This window comes from Silurus meridionalis, chromosome 20 (assembly GCF_014805685.1).
Source record: "Silurus meridionalis isolate SWU-2019-XX chromosome 20, ASM1480568v1, whole genome shotgun sequence".
NCBI lineage: Eukaryota > Metazoa > Chordata > Actinopteri > Siluriformes > Siluridae > Silurus > Silurus meridionalis.
Window position 1 is genome coordinate 9,501,130 of NC_060903.1, and position 23,823 is coordinate 9,524,952.

Here is a 23,823-nt window from a genome sequence, read left to right on the forward strand (position 1 = left end):
GGGTCAATTGACAGTTCCTTCTATATGTGGTTCTTCTCCAAACTGTTACCACAAAGCTGAAGGCACTCAATTGTAGGAGACGTCTTTAGATGCCCTATAATAAAATTTTGCATTCACTTGAACTTGGAAACCGAAACCTGTTCCAGCATGGCGATGCCCCTGTGCACACAGTAAGCTCCTTGAGGATCTGGTTTACATGCTTTGTAGAGGAAGATCTTGCTGCTATACAGCTCTAAACTCATCCCTACTAAACACTTTTGAGATGAATGTAAATGCTGACTGCACCCCAGGCCTCCTCAACTACATCAGTATCTGCCTTTCATAACACCCTTGTGGCTGATGAACACAAATATCTATAAGCGCACTCCAACATCTAGTGGAACATCTTCCCAGAAGAGTGGAGGGATTTTTAAGAGCGAATTGGGACTAAATGTGGAATGCAATGCTCAAAACTCACATACCATATTTATGACCAGGTGACCCAATACTTTTGGGAATGATATATACATATCACACCTTATAAGCGTCTGACTTGCTGAGTGTTTGTAGAGCTTGTAATGTTTTGCAGTGACAGGATTTATGTAAACCATTCTTCATATTGGTGTCTGTCTGGTCTTTGCCCTCAGCAACCAGGTAAGCAAAAATCATTTTGATAACTAACTTTGATAAGTAAGTCAATTACTTATTTAGCTCAATGCATGTTGTTCAGGCCACTGAGTGCATTTTGTCCAGTTGAGCCGAATTAATATACCCAAGTTAAATAAATGTATCATCAAAGGTTAATGAACAGAATGTTACCACACTGCAGTAATGAAAAGTAAAGAATATATTTTGTCCAAGTGAAGTTCACTCTGAAAGCCCATCTTACTGCACACAGCAATTTTACAATTTACTATACAATGCAGGAAGCAAATACTAAAGCTTGAAGAATTCATCTAATATTCTCCCTGTGTGTGGTGCAACTGAAGTGCAGCTAAATGTAATACAGCAATCTGTACACGTCAGGTCAGTCACCCCTCAGATAAGCTTCCAAAACAAGAAAGAAATTCTGATCCACTCATATCAGTGGCACATTGTACAATACCAGCAGGTTGTGCACCTGGACAAATGTAATTTAACATTAAATCAGAGCAGTTATTGGCCAGAGTCAGAGGTTACATTTTGTCTTAGGAAAACACAACAGAGAGTGACATTCAAAAAAAAAAAAAAGATTGACACAGACATCCAAACCGGCAAGAGACTTGTACAATGAGCATGATGAAACAGACACTTTTCTGATTATCCTGTATAATTACCCCACTTCAGTCTCGCTTACCTGGATTAAAGCTAAACTTGCTTCAGCCAGTGTGTGTTTGTGTGTGTGTCAAAAAATTCCACATTAAAACATTTTATTTCCTAACATACAGAGAATGCTCCATCTTTGGATTTTATGCCTTGCAGTTTTAATTAAAGTTAAATCAAACTTAATTAACTCTGTTTGTGGTTCACTTTTCAAATTTCGTTCTCGTTAAAAGATTTTTTGTCCTACTAAACACAGAATTAAAACACTGGTTTGATGCTAAATAACATTAGCCTGTGTGAGCAAACTGTTAACATTGCGCAGTACGGCAATGCTAATGGTAAATGAGTAACCGCCTATTAGCCAAATGATAATTCAGCACTGGGATAACAGTTGTATACTACAAGTGAATTTTATCTTTACATTTTTATTTCATCTTTACATCTAAAGAAATCGCTTCTCTGTACTTCACATGATCCAAACATGACCTAATGATTGATAGAAATAATTTAATGGTATTTTGATAGTACTCTCCGAGTTGTTAATAGTTCTTTTATATAGAAATCCGATATTATTTAAAATAGTTACATTAAATACAAACGCTCCCCACCTCACGAACGGGTTACGTTCCAAACGAGCGTTCGTTCCGTCAATTTGTTCCTAAGTTGTTACTGTGTTCGTTATTGACTAACTTATATATATAGTATATCACCTAATGATGTAAGAGTTATAAATACTATCGAATAAACAATAAAATATACTAAAACAAATCAAAATACTGAATACAATATTTTGTATCAAGTAATAAAAAAAATCATAAAAATTAATAATAATAAAAAAAATGTACTTAAAAAAATTTCATTCGCCCGAGTCCAGTGTGCATCATTTAGACTTTTACGGTCAACGACTAGATTGCGGCGGCTCTCCCCAGATTTAAATTTTCCCGACTCCAAACAAATTTCACTTTGAGGACAGGTTTGTTCGTATCTCCTAAAGTTGTAAAGTGGGGAGCGTCTATTCCTTTTCCCAGACAAGTTTATGTAATACTAATGAGAAAGGAATGAATGAAATAAGCCAGGACTAAAAAGCAAAAGCTGATCATTATCCCTGGACTCTAAACATTATTAATAATAGTCCTTTATAATAGTCCTTTATCCTACTCTTCTCCTGTGCTTAAAATAGTTTTTTTTAATTAAAAAAATTATTAATAATAATAATTTGAAGCACACTTATAATAAAAATGTAAAGGCAAGTCTAAAATGGACCTGAATATCCTGATGAGAAGCTGCAACAGATAAAGCAGGACAGAATACAGAAGACAGAATTTGTGACTGCATTGAACAGAGTAAGAGAGAGATGTGTGTGTGTGTGTGTCTGTCTCTACTAGTAAACACATGTCTGTGTTGTTGTTCTGAATTGGATTTTATGCCTTGTAGTTTTAATTAAAGTTCAATCAAACTTAATTAACTCTGTTCGTGGTTCACCCAGGTGAACTCTGTTCTCACAGGTGTGATCAAATTTATTTCTAAACACAGAATTGGTCTGAATGTCCCATCAATGTGACTGCACTGGTAATGTATTGATGTGTGTTTATGGAGTGTCTTTGCATGATCTCCCAGTGGCTGTCTGGGTTCTCTGCAAGTTCTCTGCATTCTCTGCACCTGAGCAGGATCATTCTAAGAAAGATGAATGAATGAACAAACAGTTCATGAAGTATATACTAATCAGCCATAATATTAAAACCACTGACAGGCTACAGGAATAACATTGATTATCTAGTTATAATGGAACCTGTCATAAGGTGGCATGAATTAGGTAGTAAACAGTCAGTTCTCAGAAAGAAAAAATGGGTAATTATCTGAGGGAATTTGAGAAGAGCCAAACTGTAATGGCTAAATGACTGGCTCAGAGCAAGTCCAAAACCATAGGTCTTGCGCCGTGTTGCATGCAGCATGTACTGGTTATTACATGTAAAAAGTTTATTGATTCGCCTGAAAGGAAAAACCTTTCTATGCCTGTTAATTATTTTTAAAATACCACATGTACCATAAAAAAATTAACAGTAGTAGTAGGTTTAAAGGTTTCTTGCCTGTATGTAGTCGACAGGGTTCTTGCCTTCTCCCTCCTCAGAGACCAGCGCTTTTCCCTGTTCTCGCAGATATAAACTCATACACTCACACATTGTTTTCAGCCCGTTTGGCACCCTGCTGAACAGCTTATACATACATGCCAGATCTGTGAGAGAGAGAGAGAGAGAGAGAGAGAGAGAGAGAGAGAGAGAGAGAGAGAATGTAATTAAGCAATAAATCGATCACTAGTTAGCAATACATTACCCACAAACTCTAAAAAGACTGATATCTAGTGGAAGTCAGTTAGCAGGTCATGTGTTTCTGAATCCCCCAGTCATTATTCATATTATTATTAAATATGATCATCTATTATTAGGAAAGTTACTACTTCTTCAAGTAATTGCATGAAAATAACCCCACTTACCCTCCGTCTTTCCGTTTTTGAGCATGTGAACCAGGCCAGAGTTCTCCATCTCCACAATGGTCTTCATGTGCTTGGAGATGAGCTCCCGCTCCACTACCTTGACGATTGGCTCCTCTGTTGTCTTGTCCAGACAGTGAATCACTCGCTCAATCTCTTCGTTTATCCGTGCCTCTACTTTCTTTATGTACACGCTGGCGCTGTTCTCTGCCAGGAACTTCTGACTCTCCATCTGCACACAGAACAGAACATCCTGAACACAGCGCAACAATTAGACGACGCACTACGGACAAGCCGATGGTCTCAAATACACACCGACCGACACGTTCTCCCACCAGCAACAAAAACCAACTGAATTATTTCCTGAAAAATAGCGTGACTGCTCACTTAGCCACATATCTAAACTGACAAATCATGAACTTGTTTAGAGCATTTATAAAGCATGTGTTTGCAGTGTTATTACACTAAGACTGAGGAAAAGCAGGTATTATCGTTGTTATTGCCAACCTGGAAGAACTCTGCAGAAATTTCTAAGAACGGAGTCTCAAAGTCTTCTTCATACACCGAACGTCCCTCCAAGCCCAAGATCATAAGCATCTGGCAGGCATTTCTAATTGCTCCTCTAAGAGAGAAAGAGAAATAGAAAGGAACAATAAAACACATAAATGCTACTTTAATGACATCCCCCAAAACAAAAACAAACAAAAAAAAGATTAACAGTATCGTTTCACTTTCTAGAAATTGGTTGGTTTTTATTAAGGATTATAATATGAATATGTGTGTTGTTATATGTTACTGCTTTTGTAGTTTAAAAAAAAATGTACACAATTATTTTAGTGGGAGATTCTTTACAAACCAATTTGAAAAAATGTGCAAATGCAATTGCTAAGGTGAAGTAACACAAGGCTTCTGTATTATTTGCTGCTTGTTATGCTGTAGTTAATGGTCTTGAAGATTATTTTGTCAGAGTAAGAAGAAAGAGTATTTGGCTGTCTAGAGCCTTACAGTTCATCCCAAGTGTGTTCAATGGGGCTGACATGAGACCCCTCGAGTTCTTCAAATCACACTATGGGGTCTCACTTTGTGCACAGGGGCAGGGTGAAAAAGAACAAAAATAAAAAAAATTTTAAAAATTGTTCTTTGGGTAACACTTTGGGTAAAAAGACCTGGCTGCCATAGTCAGGTGTTCACAAATTTTTAGCCATGTAGTGTATATGTTTAAACAAAACTTCTAATTGCTGCCAAATTTTGTTAGTAAATAAAGAAAGAAGTTCACTAATGACGTGTTTTTAATAACTGACTGACTTCTAACAGTAACTTTTTTGTTTTTTTCACTCCACCCTGTAGACTGCTGTAGGAAACCAATTTAGCATTGAATAGAATTCATAGAAATGCAATTTGATGGCAGTACATAAGAGAATGTAGCCATAAATAAGCTTTAGAGCTTAGAAAAACACCATTAAACACCACAACTACTGAAAAAAACAGGAAGGAACGTGTACACACCTGTCAACCACCTCGCCCTTCCGTTCTCTAGCGATCATATCCAGCAGCGTCTGACGGAGGTGGTCCCTGATGCATCCGTACCGAATGACTTGGTCTCGGAAGATGATCAGGCCCAAGTTATACACGTTCTCGACGTTATTCTGCTGCACATACACACGGTCCTTTAGATCCAAACACGGAAAGAGTGAAAACACGGAAAGAGATTTCAGTGATGTGATTCAGAGATTCAGTCTTCTTGCTGGGATGGTGAACATTTGTAAAAGAACAATACAGTGGAACCTCGGGTTACGAACGCCCCGGCATACGTATAATTCAGGTTACGAATCGCAGTTCATAAAAAATGTTGCCTCTAGTTACGAGAAATTTTTTAGGATACGAGCGTTGCGCACGGAAAAATCGCAGGCAGGTTAGTTTTTTCACGTATCGCCACGTGCTCTCGCTGCGCTCTCGTGCAGCACATACACATCCGCTCGTCGCTCTAACAGTGTGGAATTACTGAACTTTAAATACTGTACGTATTCCTATCACCATGCCGCCAACAAAGTAGCCTGATGGAAATTCTCCTTCCAAACAATAACTCTCCCTCCTCCCGCTTCTACGGACGTCGTCTCCATCATGCACGCAGCGAGACTTCTTAAAGGTAAGGTACCATTTTAAAGATTTATTTTTTATATGTTTATATGTTTTTATATGATACGATTTCAATATAACATGTTAAAAGTAAATAATATTAGTGAATATTGGCGTTATTTTTTTTTAAGAAACACTTTTTGGGTGTCCAGAACGAATTACCGAAGTTTCTATTCATTCTTATGGGAAAATTTGTATCGGGATACGAGCTTTTCAGGTTAAGAGTAAAGTGATGGAACCAATTAAACTCGTAACCCGAGGTTCCACTGTATATGCAGCGTTTACACTACAAAATAGTATTTTTAGCTGCATGTCAATTTTTTTCAGAATGATCATCACAAATAAAACTAGTACACACAGAAACAGTATCTGCCTGGCATCAGGAACATGCTGGCCTTTCTTTGTGTGTACTGTCCTCACACTCTCCTACAAAGATACTGAGTAAACACAGAACAATGGAACTTCCATTTGTGATCTTTTTTGCTTTTTGCTTGTCTTATTTACAGTCCATTAATCAGATTGCTTGTTATTAGGAACTAACGCTGGGCAAGAAAATAGTAAATTCAATTGCACTTGTGATGATTTACTAGAGGTTGAGAAAGAGGAAGATCTATTTCAAATATCATGAAGTAAAAAAAAAAAAGACACAGACAACTATGATCCGTGACAGCTAGTGCTGTGCTGTAAAGCACTGCTTTTACTTTGGTCCAAAAAATAATCATGGGATATATTAGCAAATCCTGCTTGATGTACTCTATCCTTTAAGACTCGATAGCTGACCTGCTGAACTGTTTGCAACAAGATCATCATCATCTTTTTCTTTCGGCTGCTCCCATTAGGGGTCGCCACAGCAGATCATTCGTCTCCATACCCCCTACATCTGCCTCTCTCAAACCAACTACCTGCATGTCTTCCCACAGCACATCCAAAAACCTTCCTCCTTTCCTCCTTCCTGGCAGCTCAATCCTCAGCAGTCTCCTACTGATGTACCCCATGTCCCTCCTCTGCACATGTCCAAACCATCTCAATCTCGCCTCCCTCACCTTCTCTGTTCTGGCACTGAGGTGGTGGAATGAACTTCCCCTAGCTGTCCGTACAGCAGAGTCCCTGATTATCTTCAAGCGACGACTGAAGACCTACCTCTTCCTTAAATACCTAAATTAGCACTTTCCAAGTTTGTAGAATTACAAACTTATATTTATATTAAGTTTGTAATCTTGCGTACCAGTGTAGATTTATTTATTACTAGAGATTTAAAGCACTTTTGTACGTCGCTCTGGATAAGGGCGTCTGATAAATGTCGCAAATGTAAATGTCTCCAAAACGCCCTACATGTGCTGTCCCTCTAATAAACTCATTTCTAATCCTGTCCATCTTCGTCACTCCGAACTATAACCTCAACATCTTCAGCTCTGCTACCTCCAGGTCCACCTCCTGTCTTTTACTCAATGCCACTGTCTCTAATCCATACAACATCGCAGGTCTCACCACAGTCCTTTAAACTTTCTCTCGCAGACACTCTTCTATCACATGCTTATGCAAAAAGATGGCATAAACCAAAGTAATTTTGAGGAAAAACAAACATCTCGTCTCTGCCACTCTGTGCAGTGCTTTAAAACCCTTTTACCAAATCACCACTGGCCTGCTCAGGGAAAACAAGTGTGAAAGGGAAGAAAGAGAGTTTTGTTTGTGCGAAAAGAAACAGCACTTTGCAGGCAGGGATTGGCATGGGATTATAATTTCCACATAAATTCCACTCTAACCTCCTCCATGATATCTCCACACAGAGTGAAGCAAATCTGATGATGAGCATAAGAGTAAAAAATATACAATTAGTAATTAACAATTGGTTTGGTTGTATGTCTGAACAGTTCTGTGGCCGATTAAATATTTCACGTTTTATTTGCCTTCATTACACAAATTGATTTCTGGCAAATTAAACAGACTTTAGATTACATTTCATTTCCTTCTTTAAGTTTCTAAGCATTAATGAAGGCCTGCACAACCCTGTGAAATGGGGAAAAAAAGGAAATTAAGCCCTGCTTTATGTGACAGCGACACCTAGTGTTCTAACTATTTATTTTTTTTTTTCTTCATACTGAGACAATGCTTAGGACGTAGCCAAGACAGAAAATAAATTTGGCACAGGCTTTTGTAAATATGTTAGCAAACAGGTTAAAAACTGTGCAATGAGTTTGTTGATGACCCCTTTATATATTTAATCTGGAGTTGGCAGATAAGTCTGAAACCTGGATGTGGGGATTGGTCCATTTACAAGAGCATTAGTTTAGTTAGGTTCGGCACTGATGATACATATACACATATATATTTCCAGGTGTTTCCAGATGTGCCTATTAGATTTATGTTGACACAATAATAACCCTGAATGTCTACTTTTGGTTTGAGCTCTGGGTTTTGCCTTTGAAAACTGAATTTGTTGAAAAAAGAGAAACCAGCATGATGGCCAGTGAGCTGCCCACAGGAGAAAGAAAAGAAAATTTGTGAGAGCTCTTGCACAAGCATTGAGCATAGTCAATTAAAAATCTAGCAGTTTGGTCATGAAAAACTACAGGCCTGAGCTGCTGTGCTTCAGGTTTTTGTGTTTGTTCTTTTCTAAATTTGTTTCTTCTGAAACCTCACTGATAGAAAACTGTCCTGATTTCTTCATGTCACATGTGAAAAATTCTTTATTTTTTTTCTTTTTGTATCTCTCTCAACAAAGTACTGTTCCTTTATTTAACAGCTGACATTAGTATTGTCATAAGGTACAAAAGTAGTTCTTTCAGAGGCTGCAACAAAAAAAAATTCAATTCAATTCATTTTTATTTGTATAGCGCTTTTAACAATGAACATTGTCTCAAAGCAGCTTTACACAGATAATGTGGTGATAATAGTAACGAATGAATAAGATGTTCTTTATGTGCAAGTTTGTCCCTGATAAGCAAGCAGGTGGTGACTGGCAGGAAAAAACTCCCTGAGATGGCACAAGGAAGAAATCTTAGAGGAACCAGATTTAAAAGGGGAACCCATCCTCATCTGGGTAGCGCTTTTAACAATGAACATCTTCTCAAAGCAGCATTACACAGATAATGTATAAATAAAGATTGTATAATTAAAGATTCTATGTCACATTGAACTGCACCGCTTCATCTTGGCCTGCCTCTGGACGGTGTTCTCATCGATTGGAGGCCACTCTGTGCAGCTGGGGATGAGAACACCATCAAGAGGCAGGCCAAGACGAAGCAATAAATGTGACATAGACTCTCCATTAAGCATTTGAATGTCTAGACTCCACTACTGTTCCATAATGGTTCCACCCAGATAAGGATGGGTTCCCTCTTGAATCTGGTTCCTCTCAAGGTTTCTTCCTTGTGCCATCTCAGGGAGTTTTTCCCTGCCACAGTCGCCACCTGTTTGCTCATCAGGGACAAACTTACACATAAATAACATCTTATTCAATCTTTATTTACACATTATCTGTGTGTCTGTGTGTTCATTGTTAAAAGCGCTATACAAATAAAAATGAATTGAATTGAATTAAATTGTTCTTTTCTTCAAATCCTGTCAGCTGAAGCAATCTCATGGGGTAGAGAGGTCTGCGGTGAATCACAAGCCATGGACGGTCTAGAAACAATGTATTTTGTAGGGTCTGATTGTTGTTTAAATATGATTGATGAATCCCAAAATTGAGCACACTTTCTCCAGTCTCTATTTTGTCTCCACTGTGTGTCACCCTCAGCTCTAAAAGTCTACTCTTTTCCCTTTATTACCAGCCCACCATCATTCGATGCACTCAATGCCAGACCCAATAAACATCTCAAGTGGACTAAAAATATAAATCCATAATGGGCATGCAGCCAGACTTGCTGCAGATATTCCTCATCATCCTGAACAACACGAAACACTCATGCAATCACGCACTATACAATCACAGCAGTATTTTCAGTAATTTCAAGAGACTCAGTATTTTCAAGAGACTCAAGACCAAAAAGTCTCCGGAAAACAGAATGGTCTCCTCAGCAAGTGATATCAAATCAATATGGCTGCACAAAGCATCAGCAGTAAAAACAAAGTATACATTTTTATCTGTAAATACAATATACTGGGAATATATATAAAATTAAGTACAGTAATCCCTGTTTATCGTGGTGGTTGCGCTCCAAAACCTCTTGCAATAAAAGAAAAACCACGTTAAACAGACGAAAAATCGTGAGGTTTTGACAGTGTACTGTGCGGTTAACTCAACGAAAATTGTGACTTCACGAATGTTTTATTTAAATGTTACTCCGAAGTTTTGAGCCACTCATGATCTATCAGATTTTTCACAAGTTACTCTAACTCCAGTTCCAAATGAAAAGTCATGAACATTGAGGTTCCACTGGATATACACACACACTTATACACTCATTCATACAGCCTACTTACCATGTACATTAAAATGTCACGTATCATGACCATGGCTGTCTGGTGATCATTCCATGCCTGGTTTAGCGTCTGCAGAAAATTGTTGTTTAAGGAGTTGAGTACGTCTTCTCGAACCTTAAAAAGTTACCAAAAAGAAGAAAAAAAAACAAAAAAACAATTGTAAAGCAATATCGACAGGTGACTAGTTTATATACCATTTCAAAACACAGGAGAGATATGGAGGAGTAAGAAAAAAAGAGTGCTGAGGGTGTTAACAAACCTTAAGACAGTTGGACTAAACATTCTCCACCTGATCAGCACAACTGCACACACTAAGTTAGCTCTGTAGTGCTAGCTAATAGAGGTGTCAGGTTCCTGCCACTTTCCACTCATCTCGCTGCCTGCTCAGGTTCTCCCTCTGAGTTATCGGTTTAGAGTTTTTGACACACTCTCTGCTGTCTAACACATTGACAGTTCCATTGAAGCACTAGGTTCAGTTAGTTTTCTTTCACAGCATGCTTTTTTATTTTTAAGCATGTTGCATTAACTGAACATTCTTGTACACAACACTGAAGTCACATTGAGCCCTCATTCTCTCTGCTGGAGTTGAGTATATGCTCTTAGAGTTGTATCACACTAACCGCTAAAATGCCTATGGATAATCACTGCTGTGGTTAGGAGTTAGTTCCTTAAAGCAGGATTTAGCCACTCACATGCTAGCACAATGTTATGCATGTAATATATATATATATATATATATATATATATTTTTTTTTTTTTTTTTTGAGAGAAAATAACGTGTGAGCCAGACTGGAATAATGGAGTCAAACTTGTATGCATTGAGATAGATAGAAAGACAGGAAAGAAAACCACAGCTCATTACTTTAGTCTATGAAGTCTTTCTGACTTTTTTTCAGAGCATAAACACAATGTAACCCCTACCTTAGAAAACCATTTTTGATAAAAATGTAACACACTGACCGGGTTAAAAAAAATGAAGGTGCCGCTAATTTAATATTTTTTGGCACAAAATGTACAAAATCACTGCAATCAAGCAATTTCTGTAACTCTCAATAAGACTTCTGCACCTGTCAACAGGTATTTTGGTCTGCACAACTGCTCCAGCTGTCTCAGGTTTGAAGGGCCTTTTCCAGACTGCATGTTTCAGTTCTTTTCACAGACATTTAACAGGCTTTAGATCAGAGCTCATAGAAGGCCACATCAGATACTTGTGTATTAATATGAATCATCATCTTTTTCGTTGGCTGCTCCTATTAGAGGTCGCCACAGCGGACCATACTACTCTGTCCTCTACATCTGCCTCTTTCAAACCAACTACCTGCATGTCTACCTGCAGTTTTTGGAGACAAGGTGAGGGAGGCGAGATTGAGATGGTTTGGACGTGCAGAGGAGGGACATGGAGTATATCGGTAGGAGAATGCTGAGGATGGAGCCACCAGGAAAGAGGAAAAGAGGAAGGCCAAAGAGGAGGTTTGTGGATGTGCTCACCACATGTCCCTCCTCTGCACGTCCAATTCAATCTCGCCTCCCTCACCTTGTCTCCAAAACCTCCACAAAACAAATTCCATCGAACTCGAAATATATGATCAGAAACGTAATGACTGAAAACATCACCCTGTTTCTGCAGCACTGATAAACATCCATGGACGAACATACTTTATTGATGAGGTGCTCTGTGACGACTTCCCGCAGGCCCGTGTAGAGCTTCTCGCCATGTTTGTGGAGTACCATGGTGTAGGCATTTCTGTACAGCTCCTCAAAGCTCAGCCCACTGTTGTTTTTCCTCTGGATCTCTTGGATGGCATTCTTCAGCAGTTCCCAGATGTTGTTCACATACCTCTCATCCATGGTCATCTGCAATATCAGAGGAGCAGAACATGATTTAAATCAGACATGTTTATGACATTTGTTATCTTTCAGCTGTCAAAGAAGTCCACACTTTGTTAAAGAACAAAGCCAGCAAACACTGTCGCAACGTGAGAGAATGTGCTAGTTTACGTGTTTTGGGAAGGTCTTCAGTTGGAAACAAAATATAACAACAGTTTTAAAAATTCTAAACCAACATTCAGTACATGTTTAAATAAAAACAAATAGAAAACACAACACACGGCAAATAGAGCGAGCTGATCAGCTGATGGAAAGCCTTTGTGATTATTACTAATGTAACAAGTTAAAAGTAAGCAGTGTAAAAAGAGCAGCATCCACAGGTTGTTTGTACAACAAGTACAAACACACTTAATTCATTTTATTTTATTTATATAGCACTTTTAACAATAAACATTGGTCCTTATTGTACACACCCCTACAAAACAAAACTTGTTTTGTTTAAACATCATCTTTAATAGGGAGGGTGAGAAAGTCCAACAAGAGCATGCAGAGCTATGGCCAAATGTTGCCATTAAAAATGAGAACAAGCTGCTGTGACTTGCACAAGCAAGTATTCACGAGTGTGTAAGAAGTGTGACGACGCACCGACATTTGAGAGCGCTTCAGTTCTGCAAGGTTATAGCAGACACCCTCTTATCCCCCAAATCCCCACCCATCAACTTATATTATGATTCAAATGGTGCATCTGGAGCTGCAGCTGCTGTCAGTTTGTTCATTATTGTTCTGAAGTTATTGTATCTGCCACGATCCTGAGCCCATACAAGATCAATTTGCTTATTTCTTTCTCTGTCCCTACTAGTCGAGACAAAAGACAATTATTCAATAGTTGGTTCTTTATATTATTGAATCAACCAATGTTACTATTAATATAATTTTAATGACCTACAGACTAAATGACATGAAATGATCATAGATATGGGTGTGTGGGGGAGAATAAGTTTGATTTAAAAAACTGTTTGCAAATGCCTAAAAATAATGCTATAGTAAACACTGTTGTGGTATTTTATTCCTCTGTATGTTCCTAAAAGCAAGCCTTCATTCATGAAATAATAAATCAATAATGTTCCACTCTATATAAAAGTATTAGGGAAGTATTATGTTATATGCATAAGCACTGACTTCTGTGTCCGGCGTCACATTATATAGTAAGAACACACTTCATTCGAATGCTGACATCGGATTCATGTGAAGAAGTTGAAATACTGACACAATTGGGTTTTTGTACGGCCAACATGGATTTTTAAAGCCCTGAATAAAATCGAATCTTGTTCAGATCAGGATTGAATCAGGGATCAAATCCGGGTTGCGAAGCAGCATCGTTGCTATGAGTAGTCGAGTTATGTGATATATAATTTCCATCACTGCTAACATCCTGTGGCTCACTACTAGATTCACACGAAGTATCTACCCTCGCTAAATAATTCAAATCAGTCAACCGAATCTTTTATCGTGTTTTAATGAGAAACTAGACATTCTGCAAAACATTTTCTACCTCCCCAGTTTTCAACTGATTTAAAAAAAAAGGGGCAAATCTCTGCCTTTCTGTAGGAACTCGAAGGAAACTCCCCAGAATGCCAACTGATCCTTACCGTGCTGAGAGTGATACACGGATCACGAGTTCCTGCTCATCAGCTCTTTCCAACATAAAGCTTAATGAATTTTTTTTTTTAGATGTCGCACACCCGCTTCGAAAAGCTCATCCACGCCTCCAGAAATGTAGGCCTCTCACAGAGCATATGATGATTGAGAGACTTTTGCTGACTCAGCGTAGAGGGTTGAGCATAACAAGAGCTTTTTTGATATGAGTAAAGAAGTTGAGAAAGGCATCAGAAGTACACAAGAACACAAGCCGTGTGCTCGAGTTAAAGTGAAGATTCACTCGGTGAAATATTACTCAAGTAAAAGAGCTCTCTTTAAAAGTATCTGCCGTCGAATGTACTTAAGTATAAAGTAATGTGATTTATTATGGCTATAATGTTCCTTTTAACATTTTGTCACTACTCTTTGCTTAATCAACTCGGTTTATGTGAAAACACTCTGATGTTACTCTTAGCACACCGATTTATTAATAGAATGAAATTAATGAGTCAAACACTGATAATTACAATGATCATGAGCCCAAATCCTTCTTTTCAACGACTTAAATACATTTGCATAACTGAGGCCACTGGAGTCTCTTTCTACATTTATTTCTCTCAATATGTTTTGCTTTGCTGTTGAACTGACGTTGAACTGCATGTTAAGTAGATACCACCAAGCGTCAAAACCAGTTCTAAACTGCGCGTTGCTGGAGCTGTTAAGTTTTTTATCCCCTCGAAGATAACAATGAATGAACAATTTCACGAAATGTAGTAGAGTAAAATAAGATACTTGACTTTGAAATGTAGTGAAGTTAAAGTGAAAGTTTCCCCTGAATAGAAACACTTCAGTAAAGTGCAGATACACAAAAAAGCTACTTAAGCACAGTAACAATTTTCATTTACTTTGTTATTGTCCATCACTGGTGTAAAGTGAATTTCTGAGGCAAATTCTGCAACTGTGTGAAACAGGAGGCTGGTGTGCAGAAAGTCTGCACTACATTTCCAAGCTGGAAAATCAGTGTATGGCTCTGAACGTCACGATTTTACAGCTTTGTTTTTTTTTTTTTTTTTATAACATCCTTCAATTTCCTATTAAGCCTCTTCTTCACTGTAGACTGAAAGTATTACTGCACATGTCCACAGCTTATTTCTAAAGTGTTTAGACAACCTAATGACTTAGAATTCAGTGAGATATCATGTAAACATCGCCGGTAAAGACCACTCACAGCTTTAAATGTGTTTACATAGTCGTGCTTACTTAATTACATCTAAATGATTCAATCTAAACAAGATGGGCGCTGAGGCGAATCATGACATATGAGCTAAGTGGCAGAGAAGTGGTCAGAGCGGAGGTGAGCTGTAGTGCACTTCTCGCTCTTACTGAGTAAAGGAAACAGTGCAAAGCTTCTTGCGGCGGCAAAGCGACCAGAGACAAGCTGGTGACTCCAGATGACACAAGCGACCGTTGCTGACTAAATGTGGGAGTGTCTGCAACACATAAAAAAAGCTTATATGCAAATACTGAGCAACGGTGCAGTAGACGGCACATGATCCGTTGCTCAGTAGTTATGCCATATATTGACTAACAGTTACTATGGCAACCAGTTGTAGTACTAGTAAAAAAAAAAACTACTGCCAACTTCATATTAATGCCACTGGCGACTTAGATAAAATCAAGCATCAGCCTTTTTTTTTTTTAAGCAAAATTTGACAAAACGGTTTTACCACTAACATGAAAAGAAGATCTAAAACACGTCTCCCCTGATTGGTGCGAATAAAATACTGAATTCATAAAAATAAATAAATACAGAAATTATTGCTACACAGAACAAATACACAAACACTTTGCTTTTATTATTGAAAGGCCTGTGGCAGGTCAGATCAGCATATATAATTAAGTTTACCGCAAAGTTTATGCAACTTCATTAGTTTTGTTGTTTAATTGTCCAACATTCTGGACACATGATGCGCTTGTGCCAGAAACCCAGTCTAGTGACTTGCCCTGGCTTCTGTACAACGGCATAAAGGTCCCTGTTAAACAGCGTGTGTGCACGTGTGAATGTAGCAAACGGTCTAGCAATGACTCAGCTTGAAAGCCTGACTGCACCTGCTCAAGGTCCTGCCATTACTTCCTGAAGTGAAACTAGGTCAACATGCTTAGCCTTAACCTTAATGAAAATGCTGCAAGTGCTGCTTTCCAGTGCTACAGGCTTCCCACCATCTACACTCAAAGTATATTAAATGTAAGACTAAAAACTCAAAACATACAAGTTAAAAGAAAAAAAGTGTCACGTAGGGCAGTGCTCAGAATCGTGTCGTACGACAAGTCACAGGAAGGTGTAGCTCAGATGCAGTGTTTTTACACCCAACGGTGCCTGAAGAACACAATAGAAATAGTACTAGCCTTCGAAAACTACATTTGATCATGTATGCAATTCAAAGTTCCTTTTCCCTGCACATCATATTTCTCAATAACTGTGGTGTTACAGTTATGGCCTGGTGACAGATTAAATCATAAAATATTATAAAGTTAAATATTGGGTCCCCTGGTGGTCTAGTGGTTAGGGTGCGGCGCTCTCACCGCTGCAGCCCGGGTTCGATCCCCGGTCAGGGAACCAACCCCAGCCGCTCTTAGTGCCGGTCCCAAGCCCGGATAAATGGGGACGGTTAAAATGTACAAAAATAACAATTTCCTTTGAATCAAAAGTACAGATTCTTCAATTAAGTGTAATTTTTTATAGTACTTTTAAAAAGAAACATTTCCATGATATTTGATCATTAAGCTTCCTTTAAAAATACTGTGATACTCTGCTTCCAGCACAGCAGCTTGTGCACTGGGAAGGCTCACACTGACCTTGATCGCAATGGTTTTAGAAGATTACAGTTACGACCAGCCCCGCAATCTGTGCAAAAACATGTATTCAACGAGAGATAAGCCACGGTCCTGCTCCAGTACTAAACCCAGACTGTTGGACAACTAAACAACAAAACTGATGAAGCTGTATAACATTTAACTCAATTCTTTATTTTGAATTAGCACAGAATGAGAGAACAGAGATCTCAAAAGCCAGGTAAAGAATAAAGTCCCTGCAGCTTGTGTAGAAAAGCCAGTACACTGCTGGTAGGAGGAAAATGAGGATAGATATCCTAGACTAGCAAGGCCAGCCTTAAACCCATTAAACACCAACTGCTCTGTGCAGGTCGAGCTTCTCAGACGAGACCTAGCCCTAGCCTAGAGCATGGTAACTGTTTTTTGAAATAAGCATCATTATTAGAGAGCATGTTAACCCTTTCTACTGCAGACAATGAGTGTGTTCTTGCAATAGCACATTATGTCCCTCCAGTCCAGCTCTACCACCATACGGTTTGTTTTTTTATCTCTGTGTTTCTTTCAAAATCAGAATTTTTTTGCATTTAAAAAGGAGCAACTTGTGTTACATTTGCTGACATAAAAAACTTGTTTAAATTGGGTTCTCTGGTTTCATCCTACATCTGAAATGCAGGTAGGTAAATTGGCTTTGATATGAATGTGTGCATTAAACACTATGATGGACTGCATTTCCAGAACCCAGATTCACAATGACTCAGCTGAGGATAAAGCGATTTCTGAAAGCATATCTCTATCATTCTAAAATAATCCAAATAAACAGAAATGAATACAATAAAAAGGATCATTATTGAAGAGCTTGTTTACCCTTTTTTACTGGAGATGAAGTGTTCCTACACTGTGATATTGTTCTTCTAGTCCAGCTCTACCACCATACTGGTTCTGACATTTATCTTTTCTTGCATTACAACATCTTTTGTTACATTCGCTGGCATAAATGTTTATTTTGTTTTTTTACCTGTTCTCTGGTTTCCTCCTGAATGCAGGTAGGTGAAATGGCAATGATATGAATGTGTGCATTAAACCCTACAATGGACTGCATTTCCAGACCCCGGATTCGCCATGACCCAGGCAAAGGTTAAACAAATCCTAAAAATGAATCTATTCTGAAAGAATTCAAATACAGGTAGTCCTCTACTTATGATGGAGATACGTTAAGACGACTGCATCGCAAGTCAAAATTGTCGTAAGTCGAAGATGGTACTGTGACTGTCTTTCCTGCTTCATGCTGATTTATTTATTTATTTTTTTTCTGCTCTAAACTGATGCGCTTCTTTTTTCACTACAAGCAGGAGACATACTCGGGGGCTTTATCACTAAAATTGCTTTTTGAAACTGTTTGAAACAGAAAAAAAAACACTAAGACAACTTTACTCAGTAAAGAAGTTTTAAATATTTGTACAATTTTGTCGTATCGCTATCATGGTAAGATCGAAAAACCGTAAGTCGAACCATTGTAACTCGGGGACCCTCTGTTAACAGAAAATATACAGAAAAATAGATTAATATCGTAGAGAATGTTGACCCTTTCTATTGCAGCTCTACTGCTATACTGGTTTGGACATTTGTCAACTTTTTGCATTTGAACAACACACATCTGAAATAATGGCAGATGAACTGGCTATGATATGAATGTGTGTATTTCCAGGCACGGATTCACCATGACCCAGGCGAGGATAACGTGAAACCTGTATATATCTGACACAATCCACATAAAAAGAAATTAACTGAAAAATAAGGATCGATGGAGATCATCCCTGTATTACATGCACCTGTTTATTTTTCACGCACACAATAAACACAGTGTTTCAGGATAAGCATCATCGATCATGCCAGACAGATTCTGGAAAGTGGAGTCTCTTATTCCCAATGACTTCATAAATGACAGAATACAACAAATAAACCCTGGAGGCGTATTTATTTCGTGTGCACAAGCTGTGGAGTGGAAATTCACGGATTCAACCTGCTTTCCAGCAGATCAGGGCAGTTATCTGGGATCGGACATAACCAAGTGTCACTTCACTGCAGTTGGATGACGTGCAGTCTGCCTATAGACAAAGCCAGCTCAAGCCACAGGACCAGGGTTTGTCTGCCTACCAAGGCTAGCAAAACAAACCATTGCCCTAGATACACCCCAGCAGCCCTAATCGCTCTTCATATACTGCTTGATTACACACTTCTTAAGCAGTAATAGTTGAATAGATCTTGTTCTGCCACTGGGATTATTACTAGCCTAATAATCTGGCTGACTAGCAATCTGAGCTATGATGCTAACTTCAAGCCCAGCTCTATCCTACGAGGCTGACAAACAATTCCGACACAAACACTATCCGAAAAACTGATCTATAAACCTGAAAATAAAATATGGACCGAAGCAATGTGTGTGCAATCAGCTAATGTTCCGCGGCTAGTTTAACTTCTGGGCAATGCTAACCAAAGTGGCAAAAGTTTCTTGCAGCATGCAAACGTTTTGATCGGTGCAGGTGATAAACATGTTGCCGGTTTTAACCTCCGTTTCCACATGTGCCATAATAAGACTTTGTGCAAAAGTCAGAGTTTGAAGCACACTAGCAGGCTTGAGAACTTAATGCAGGACAGGAAGGAAAGCTTCAGCACCAATAGATTAGCATAGGATGATCAAACAGGGGCTCAAGAAAGCTGTTGTTTTTCTCTACTCTTAATAATAGCGGCTTTAACAACTACTTACAGGAAAAGCTCGTATCCTCATCTTAGTGTCCTTCTTGGGGCCGCCTTTGCTCAGATTAGACATGTTTTTTTTTGTTGTTTTTTTTTGTTTTTTTGGTCAGTGAGTGTGTTGACTCTCCTCAAACATCAAATGCAGGGTTTGGGGGCTTGTTGTTAATCAGGACAGCGGCATATAAGCATTTAAAAGTCGCCACTCGACCTTTCCCTAAGGCCTGGGCTCCTGTCGGTGTATGTGTCTGTGTTACTGTCAAATCCTTGCCTGCCTCTAGCTTTTCTAATACTACTCAGTTTGTGTGTTGAGCCGTAGCGATGGCGGATGTGCGAGATTCTCGCAGTGCGGTTACGCCAAATCTCGCGATAACTCACGGTAAGCGTGAGGCAGGTATGACTGGCGAATCCACGCAAGCGCGTTGTGATAATGTAAAAACTTCGATATTCAAATGGTTTTAAGACAGAGTTTAAATTTGCATACTGTCTAAGCTTTTAATAAATAGTGACTGTCTATATGGAAGGGAAACAATCAGACAAAAATTTGCTCATACCCTTTTTTATTTTTTTTTTTTAATTCATTTCTATTATTTTCAGTACAGTAAAACTATCTCTATTGAATGCTTTGCACACTCTTCAATTGTATGGAATGGTTGTTCTGCAATCTTGAAGGAGTTCAGAGGTACTGAGTACTTGTTTGCTGCTTTTTCTTTACTCTCAAACCATCTTAATTGGATTTAGTTTGGGTGATTGTGAAGGCCAGGTCATCTCATGCGGCACTCCATCACTCTCTCCTTCTTGGACCAATAACTCTTACACGATCTAGAAGTGTTTGTTTTGGTCATTGTTCTATTGAAAAACAAGTTGTGCAAACCAAATAGGATGGCGTGTGTGTGTGTGTGTGTGTGCGTGCGTGCGTGCGTGCGTGTGTGTATAAAGTGATAAATATATAATATATAAAAATAATAAATATAGTATAAAATATCATCTTTGGGCTTTCTATCTATCTATCTTTCTATCTATCTGTCTATCTGTCTGTCTGTCTATCTATCTATCTATCTATCTATCTATCTATCTATCTATCTATCTATCTATCTATCTATCTATCTATAAATAATAAACTTATCCTCTGCAGCAGAGGTAATTCTTGGTCTTCCATTCATGAGATGTTAATCCCATGAAGTTTCAACTTTTGGTGGTTTTGGTGACTACATAATTTGTTGCCATAATATGAAAACGTACAGTTGTTGAAGTAGCATTATAGGGCTATGGACTCTGTATTTACCCTTCCCACTGCACAAGTAGACCAAAAGCACATTAAAAAGGCAAGAAATGTCACAAACCTTGAAAAGACACATCTCTGATTTAAAAACCATTCCAGGTGACTACCTCATAAATCTGCTGAAAGAATGTCATGAGTTTGCTAAATTGTCATCAAAGCTAAATGTAGCTACTTTGGACAATCTAAAAACTAAAACATATTCTGCGTTGTAATAACACTTTTTGTTTAATTTAATTCCATGTCTTCTTGCATAGTTAAGATGTCTTCAGTATTCATGTACAATGTTGAAAATAATATAAAATGACAGAAAAAACACTGAATGAGAAGGTGTGTCCAAACCTTTGACTGATACTCTTTATACAAAAGATTTATTGGCTTGGATATTCAAACTTAAGCATAGTTTACTTACTGTATTTGTCTAATCTGAAAACTATGATGTGCTTTTGTATTGTGTTTGGATTTTTGAGAATTTTTTTTAGATTTCTTTAATTACATTTCTAAGAATTTGGGAGACATTTTTATTGTTTAAGGCTTTGATTTTCATAGTAAGTTACATGTTTTAACATGTCATTTATTTGTTGTGTAATCTTGTCATTTCCCTCAAGAAGTTCCACTGAAAGGGTTTAGTAAATTTTAGTTCATGCTTGCTTAGCAAACAGATTGGGACACCGGCAGCAAAGTCACCAGAGAAGCCTGTAATGGTGAAATAGAGGTGCAGTTTATGGATAAAACACTCTATGTACTGGTCAGTCTTGGCGATTCTCTTTTGGGAGCTTTGCTAGTGTCAGAGAATAAGGTTGTGGGTGCTGGTGACAGAAATTACATTTTCTCACAGGGTTGTTTGGATTATGCTCTGTGGTCAGATGATGACCTTGACAGTTCAGAAGTTTAGACTAGAGGCACATCTTGTCCAGATCAATAGAAAACAGTTGTGGTTTAAGTACCTTGTAAAGCCCCCTAGTGAAGATCTAGCGTGATTAGATCTAACAGTGGAACTGGGTCTGACTTGGCCTTATCAACATTCTTCCTGGTGACAAACGTAAATATGGATATCAATACAAATTGCTCATTCACAACCCGAGACCATGTTGAATTTATTGTGGTAATAAGAGAACATTTCTTATTCTTATGATATATTACAATTATATAAAGTTGGAACAGATATTTCAACTGTTCCAGCCTTCGAGCTTATTCATTGTTTGCTACCATATTTTAATTATATTGTGTAGACAAACATCATTTCACATGTATGTATTGATCTGATTATTTTATTAGTAGTAGTAGTAGTAGTAGTAGTAGTAGTAGTAGTAGTATTGTATATTTAAACCAATGTTATTGTTGGCCATTCAGCAAAAATCTTTATTTTTTAGACACATTTAGTTAGGAACACCATAAATGTTTTTTCTTTTCTCTTTTTTGCCTTTTGACTACGTTATGACCCAATTAACATTGCTCATGTTTAGGGTTGATGTATAAACACATTGTAGACAACAGGCAAAACAAAGAGAAACATCTGCAGTGTGGAAATAACAGCAATTTATCAAATGGTCCAATAGACTTTAACAAGCGCCCAGACTGCCAGTTTGGCTTGATGACAATTCATGGATACAAATCCATTCCAGAGAGAAAAGCTCCCATAATGTGGAGAAAATGTGAAATGTAATACACAGATGGAATGCTTTTTATTTGTGACAAGAGGACAATATACCATACAGTAAAGCAAACCTTCAGCAGGGGATTTTTCAAGACATACTTCTGTATTGCACTGTTTCATTTCCCTCAGTGTTGCATTCAAACACTGTCCATTCACATGCCTGGGTAAGAAAATTTCCAGGAGAATTTACTGTACACACTGTATAAAGGAGCATGTAGATTCATTCTAGTCTTAATATCCTCTATTGTGTGAACTCTGCATCGTAAATGTTTTTCAGAATCACTACTACAATATGGGTCTTTTAGACTAAACTGTAATGTAACATTTTTCCAGAAGATGGTAGTGTTCATTTTTTTGGTTTAAATTGCTTATTCCATTGTGTTTATTTGATTTTCAATCCAATTTCACTATTTCAGTGTGCGAAAATGTAGACTGTCAAAATCAGTGCTGTAGTTTGAGCTTTAATTCATCTGAAATTTTATGGAACTGTATTATGGAGGCAGCAAAATTACTGTTAAACTGTTGCATTTAAATCACCACTAGCACTGAAAATGCCACTGCCTTTAATGAACTCTTAGAACAAGTCAACCTGCTGAAATACAGTTTGTATTATTGTACTGTATTAATGAGCTGAATACATCATGCATTATGTGAAATGAAGCATAATTATTTTTCGTTATTACTATTCTCCATACAGGTCACTGTGTTCACTGTGTTGATTTGGTAAGTGTAATGGGGATGGGGTATAAAAAAAAAAAAAAAAAGTAATAACCGATTGTATTGGTTGTAAATAATAATAATTTACATCTGTCTCTAAATCAGGGCTCCTCAGCCACCGGGCCACTGACCAGTATGGGGCTGTGGATAATCTGGTAAAATCTGATATATAACATGAAGAGTTAGATAGATAGATAGATAGATAGATAGATAGATAGATAGATAGATAGATAGATAGATAGATAGATAGATAGATAGATAGATAGATAGATAGATAGATAGATAGATAGATAGATAGATAGATAGATAGATAGATAGATAGATAGATAGATTCTGAAGATGTTCTTAATGACATTGGCTGTATGGCTGGGGTGCTTGTCCTGCTGCAGAATAAAACTGGGGTCAATCAGATAACTCCAATGTGGTATTGCATATTAGATAAATATCTGCCTGTATTTCTCAGCACTGAGGACCCCCTTAATCCTGAGAAAATCTCTATTTGCAGTAATGAAGCCCCACACTTGCAGAATAACTCCACCAGTGGTTCAGATTTCGGATTTTAACTCCTCAGTCCAGATGCTGCCATTTGTCTGCATCCCAATTCCTATGTTTTCATGCAGAGTTAAGTCTTTTAGCCTTGTTTCTATGTCGGAGGTATAACCTTTTGGTCACAATGCCACGAAGACCACTTCTGGCCAGACTTCTCCAGACAGTAAATTGGTGAATTTGTGTCCCACAGATTTCTGTCAGTTCTCTGCTGATGGCACTGCTGGACATCTCCTCAACATTGAC

General features: G+C 38.0%; 1 protein-coding gene and 1 long non-coding RNA gene across 3 annotated transcripts in view; one reads left to right on the forward strand and one right to left on the reverse strand.

Moving 5' to 3' along the window:
- LOC124403239 (cullin-3-like) overlaps positions 1-19,723 on the reverse strand; it is a 31,526-nt gene extending 11,803 nt beyond the window's left edge. Inside the window, exons 1-7 of one of the 2 annotated variants that reach the window (XM_046876895.1) lie at positions 19,392-19,721; positions 11,987-12,184; positions 10,331-10,444; positions 5,276-5,436; positions 4,277-4,391; positions 3,773-4,001; positions 3,369-3,514 (exon numbers count right to left, since the gene is read on the reverse strand). In XM_046876895.1, the coding sequence (XP_046732851.1) occupies positions 3,369-3,514; positions 3,773-4,001; positions 4,277-4,391; positions 5,276-5,436; positions 10,331-10,444; positions 11,987-12,184; positions 19,392-19,454 (1,026 nt within the window). In that variant the 5' untranslated portion in view covers positions 19,455-19,721. Of the gene's footprint in view, positions 1-3,368; positions 3,515-3,772; positions 4,002-4,276; positions 4,392-5,275; positions 5,437-10,330; positions 10,445-11,986; positions 12,185-19,391 lie in introns of both variants that reach the window. The other variant, XM_046876896.1, reaches the window with a different exon arrangement.
- Positions 19,724-19,948: 225 nt separating this feature from the next.
- LOC124403301 lies at positions 19,949-23,585 on the forward strand. The gene is made up of 4 exons (XR_006928876.1): positions 19,949-20,060; positions 23,012-23,037; positions 23,137-23,186; positions 23,537-23,585. It is a non-coding gene; the product is annotated as an uncharacterized LOC124403301 (long non-coding RNA).
- Positions 23,586-23,823: the final 238 nt, after the last annotated feature.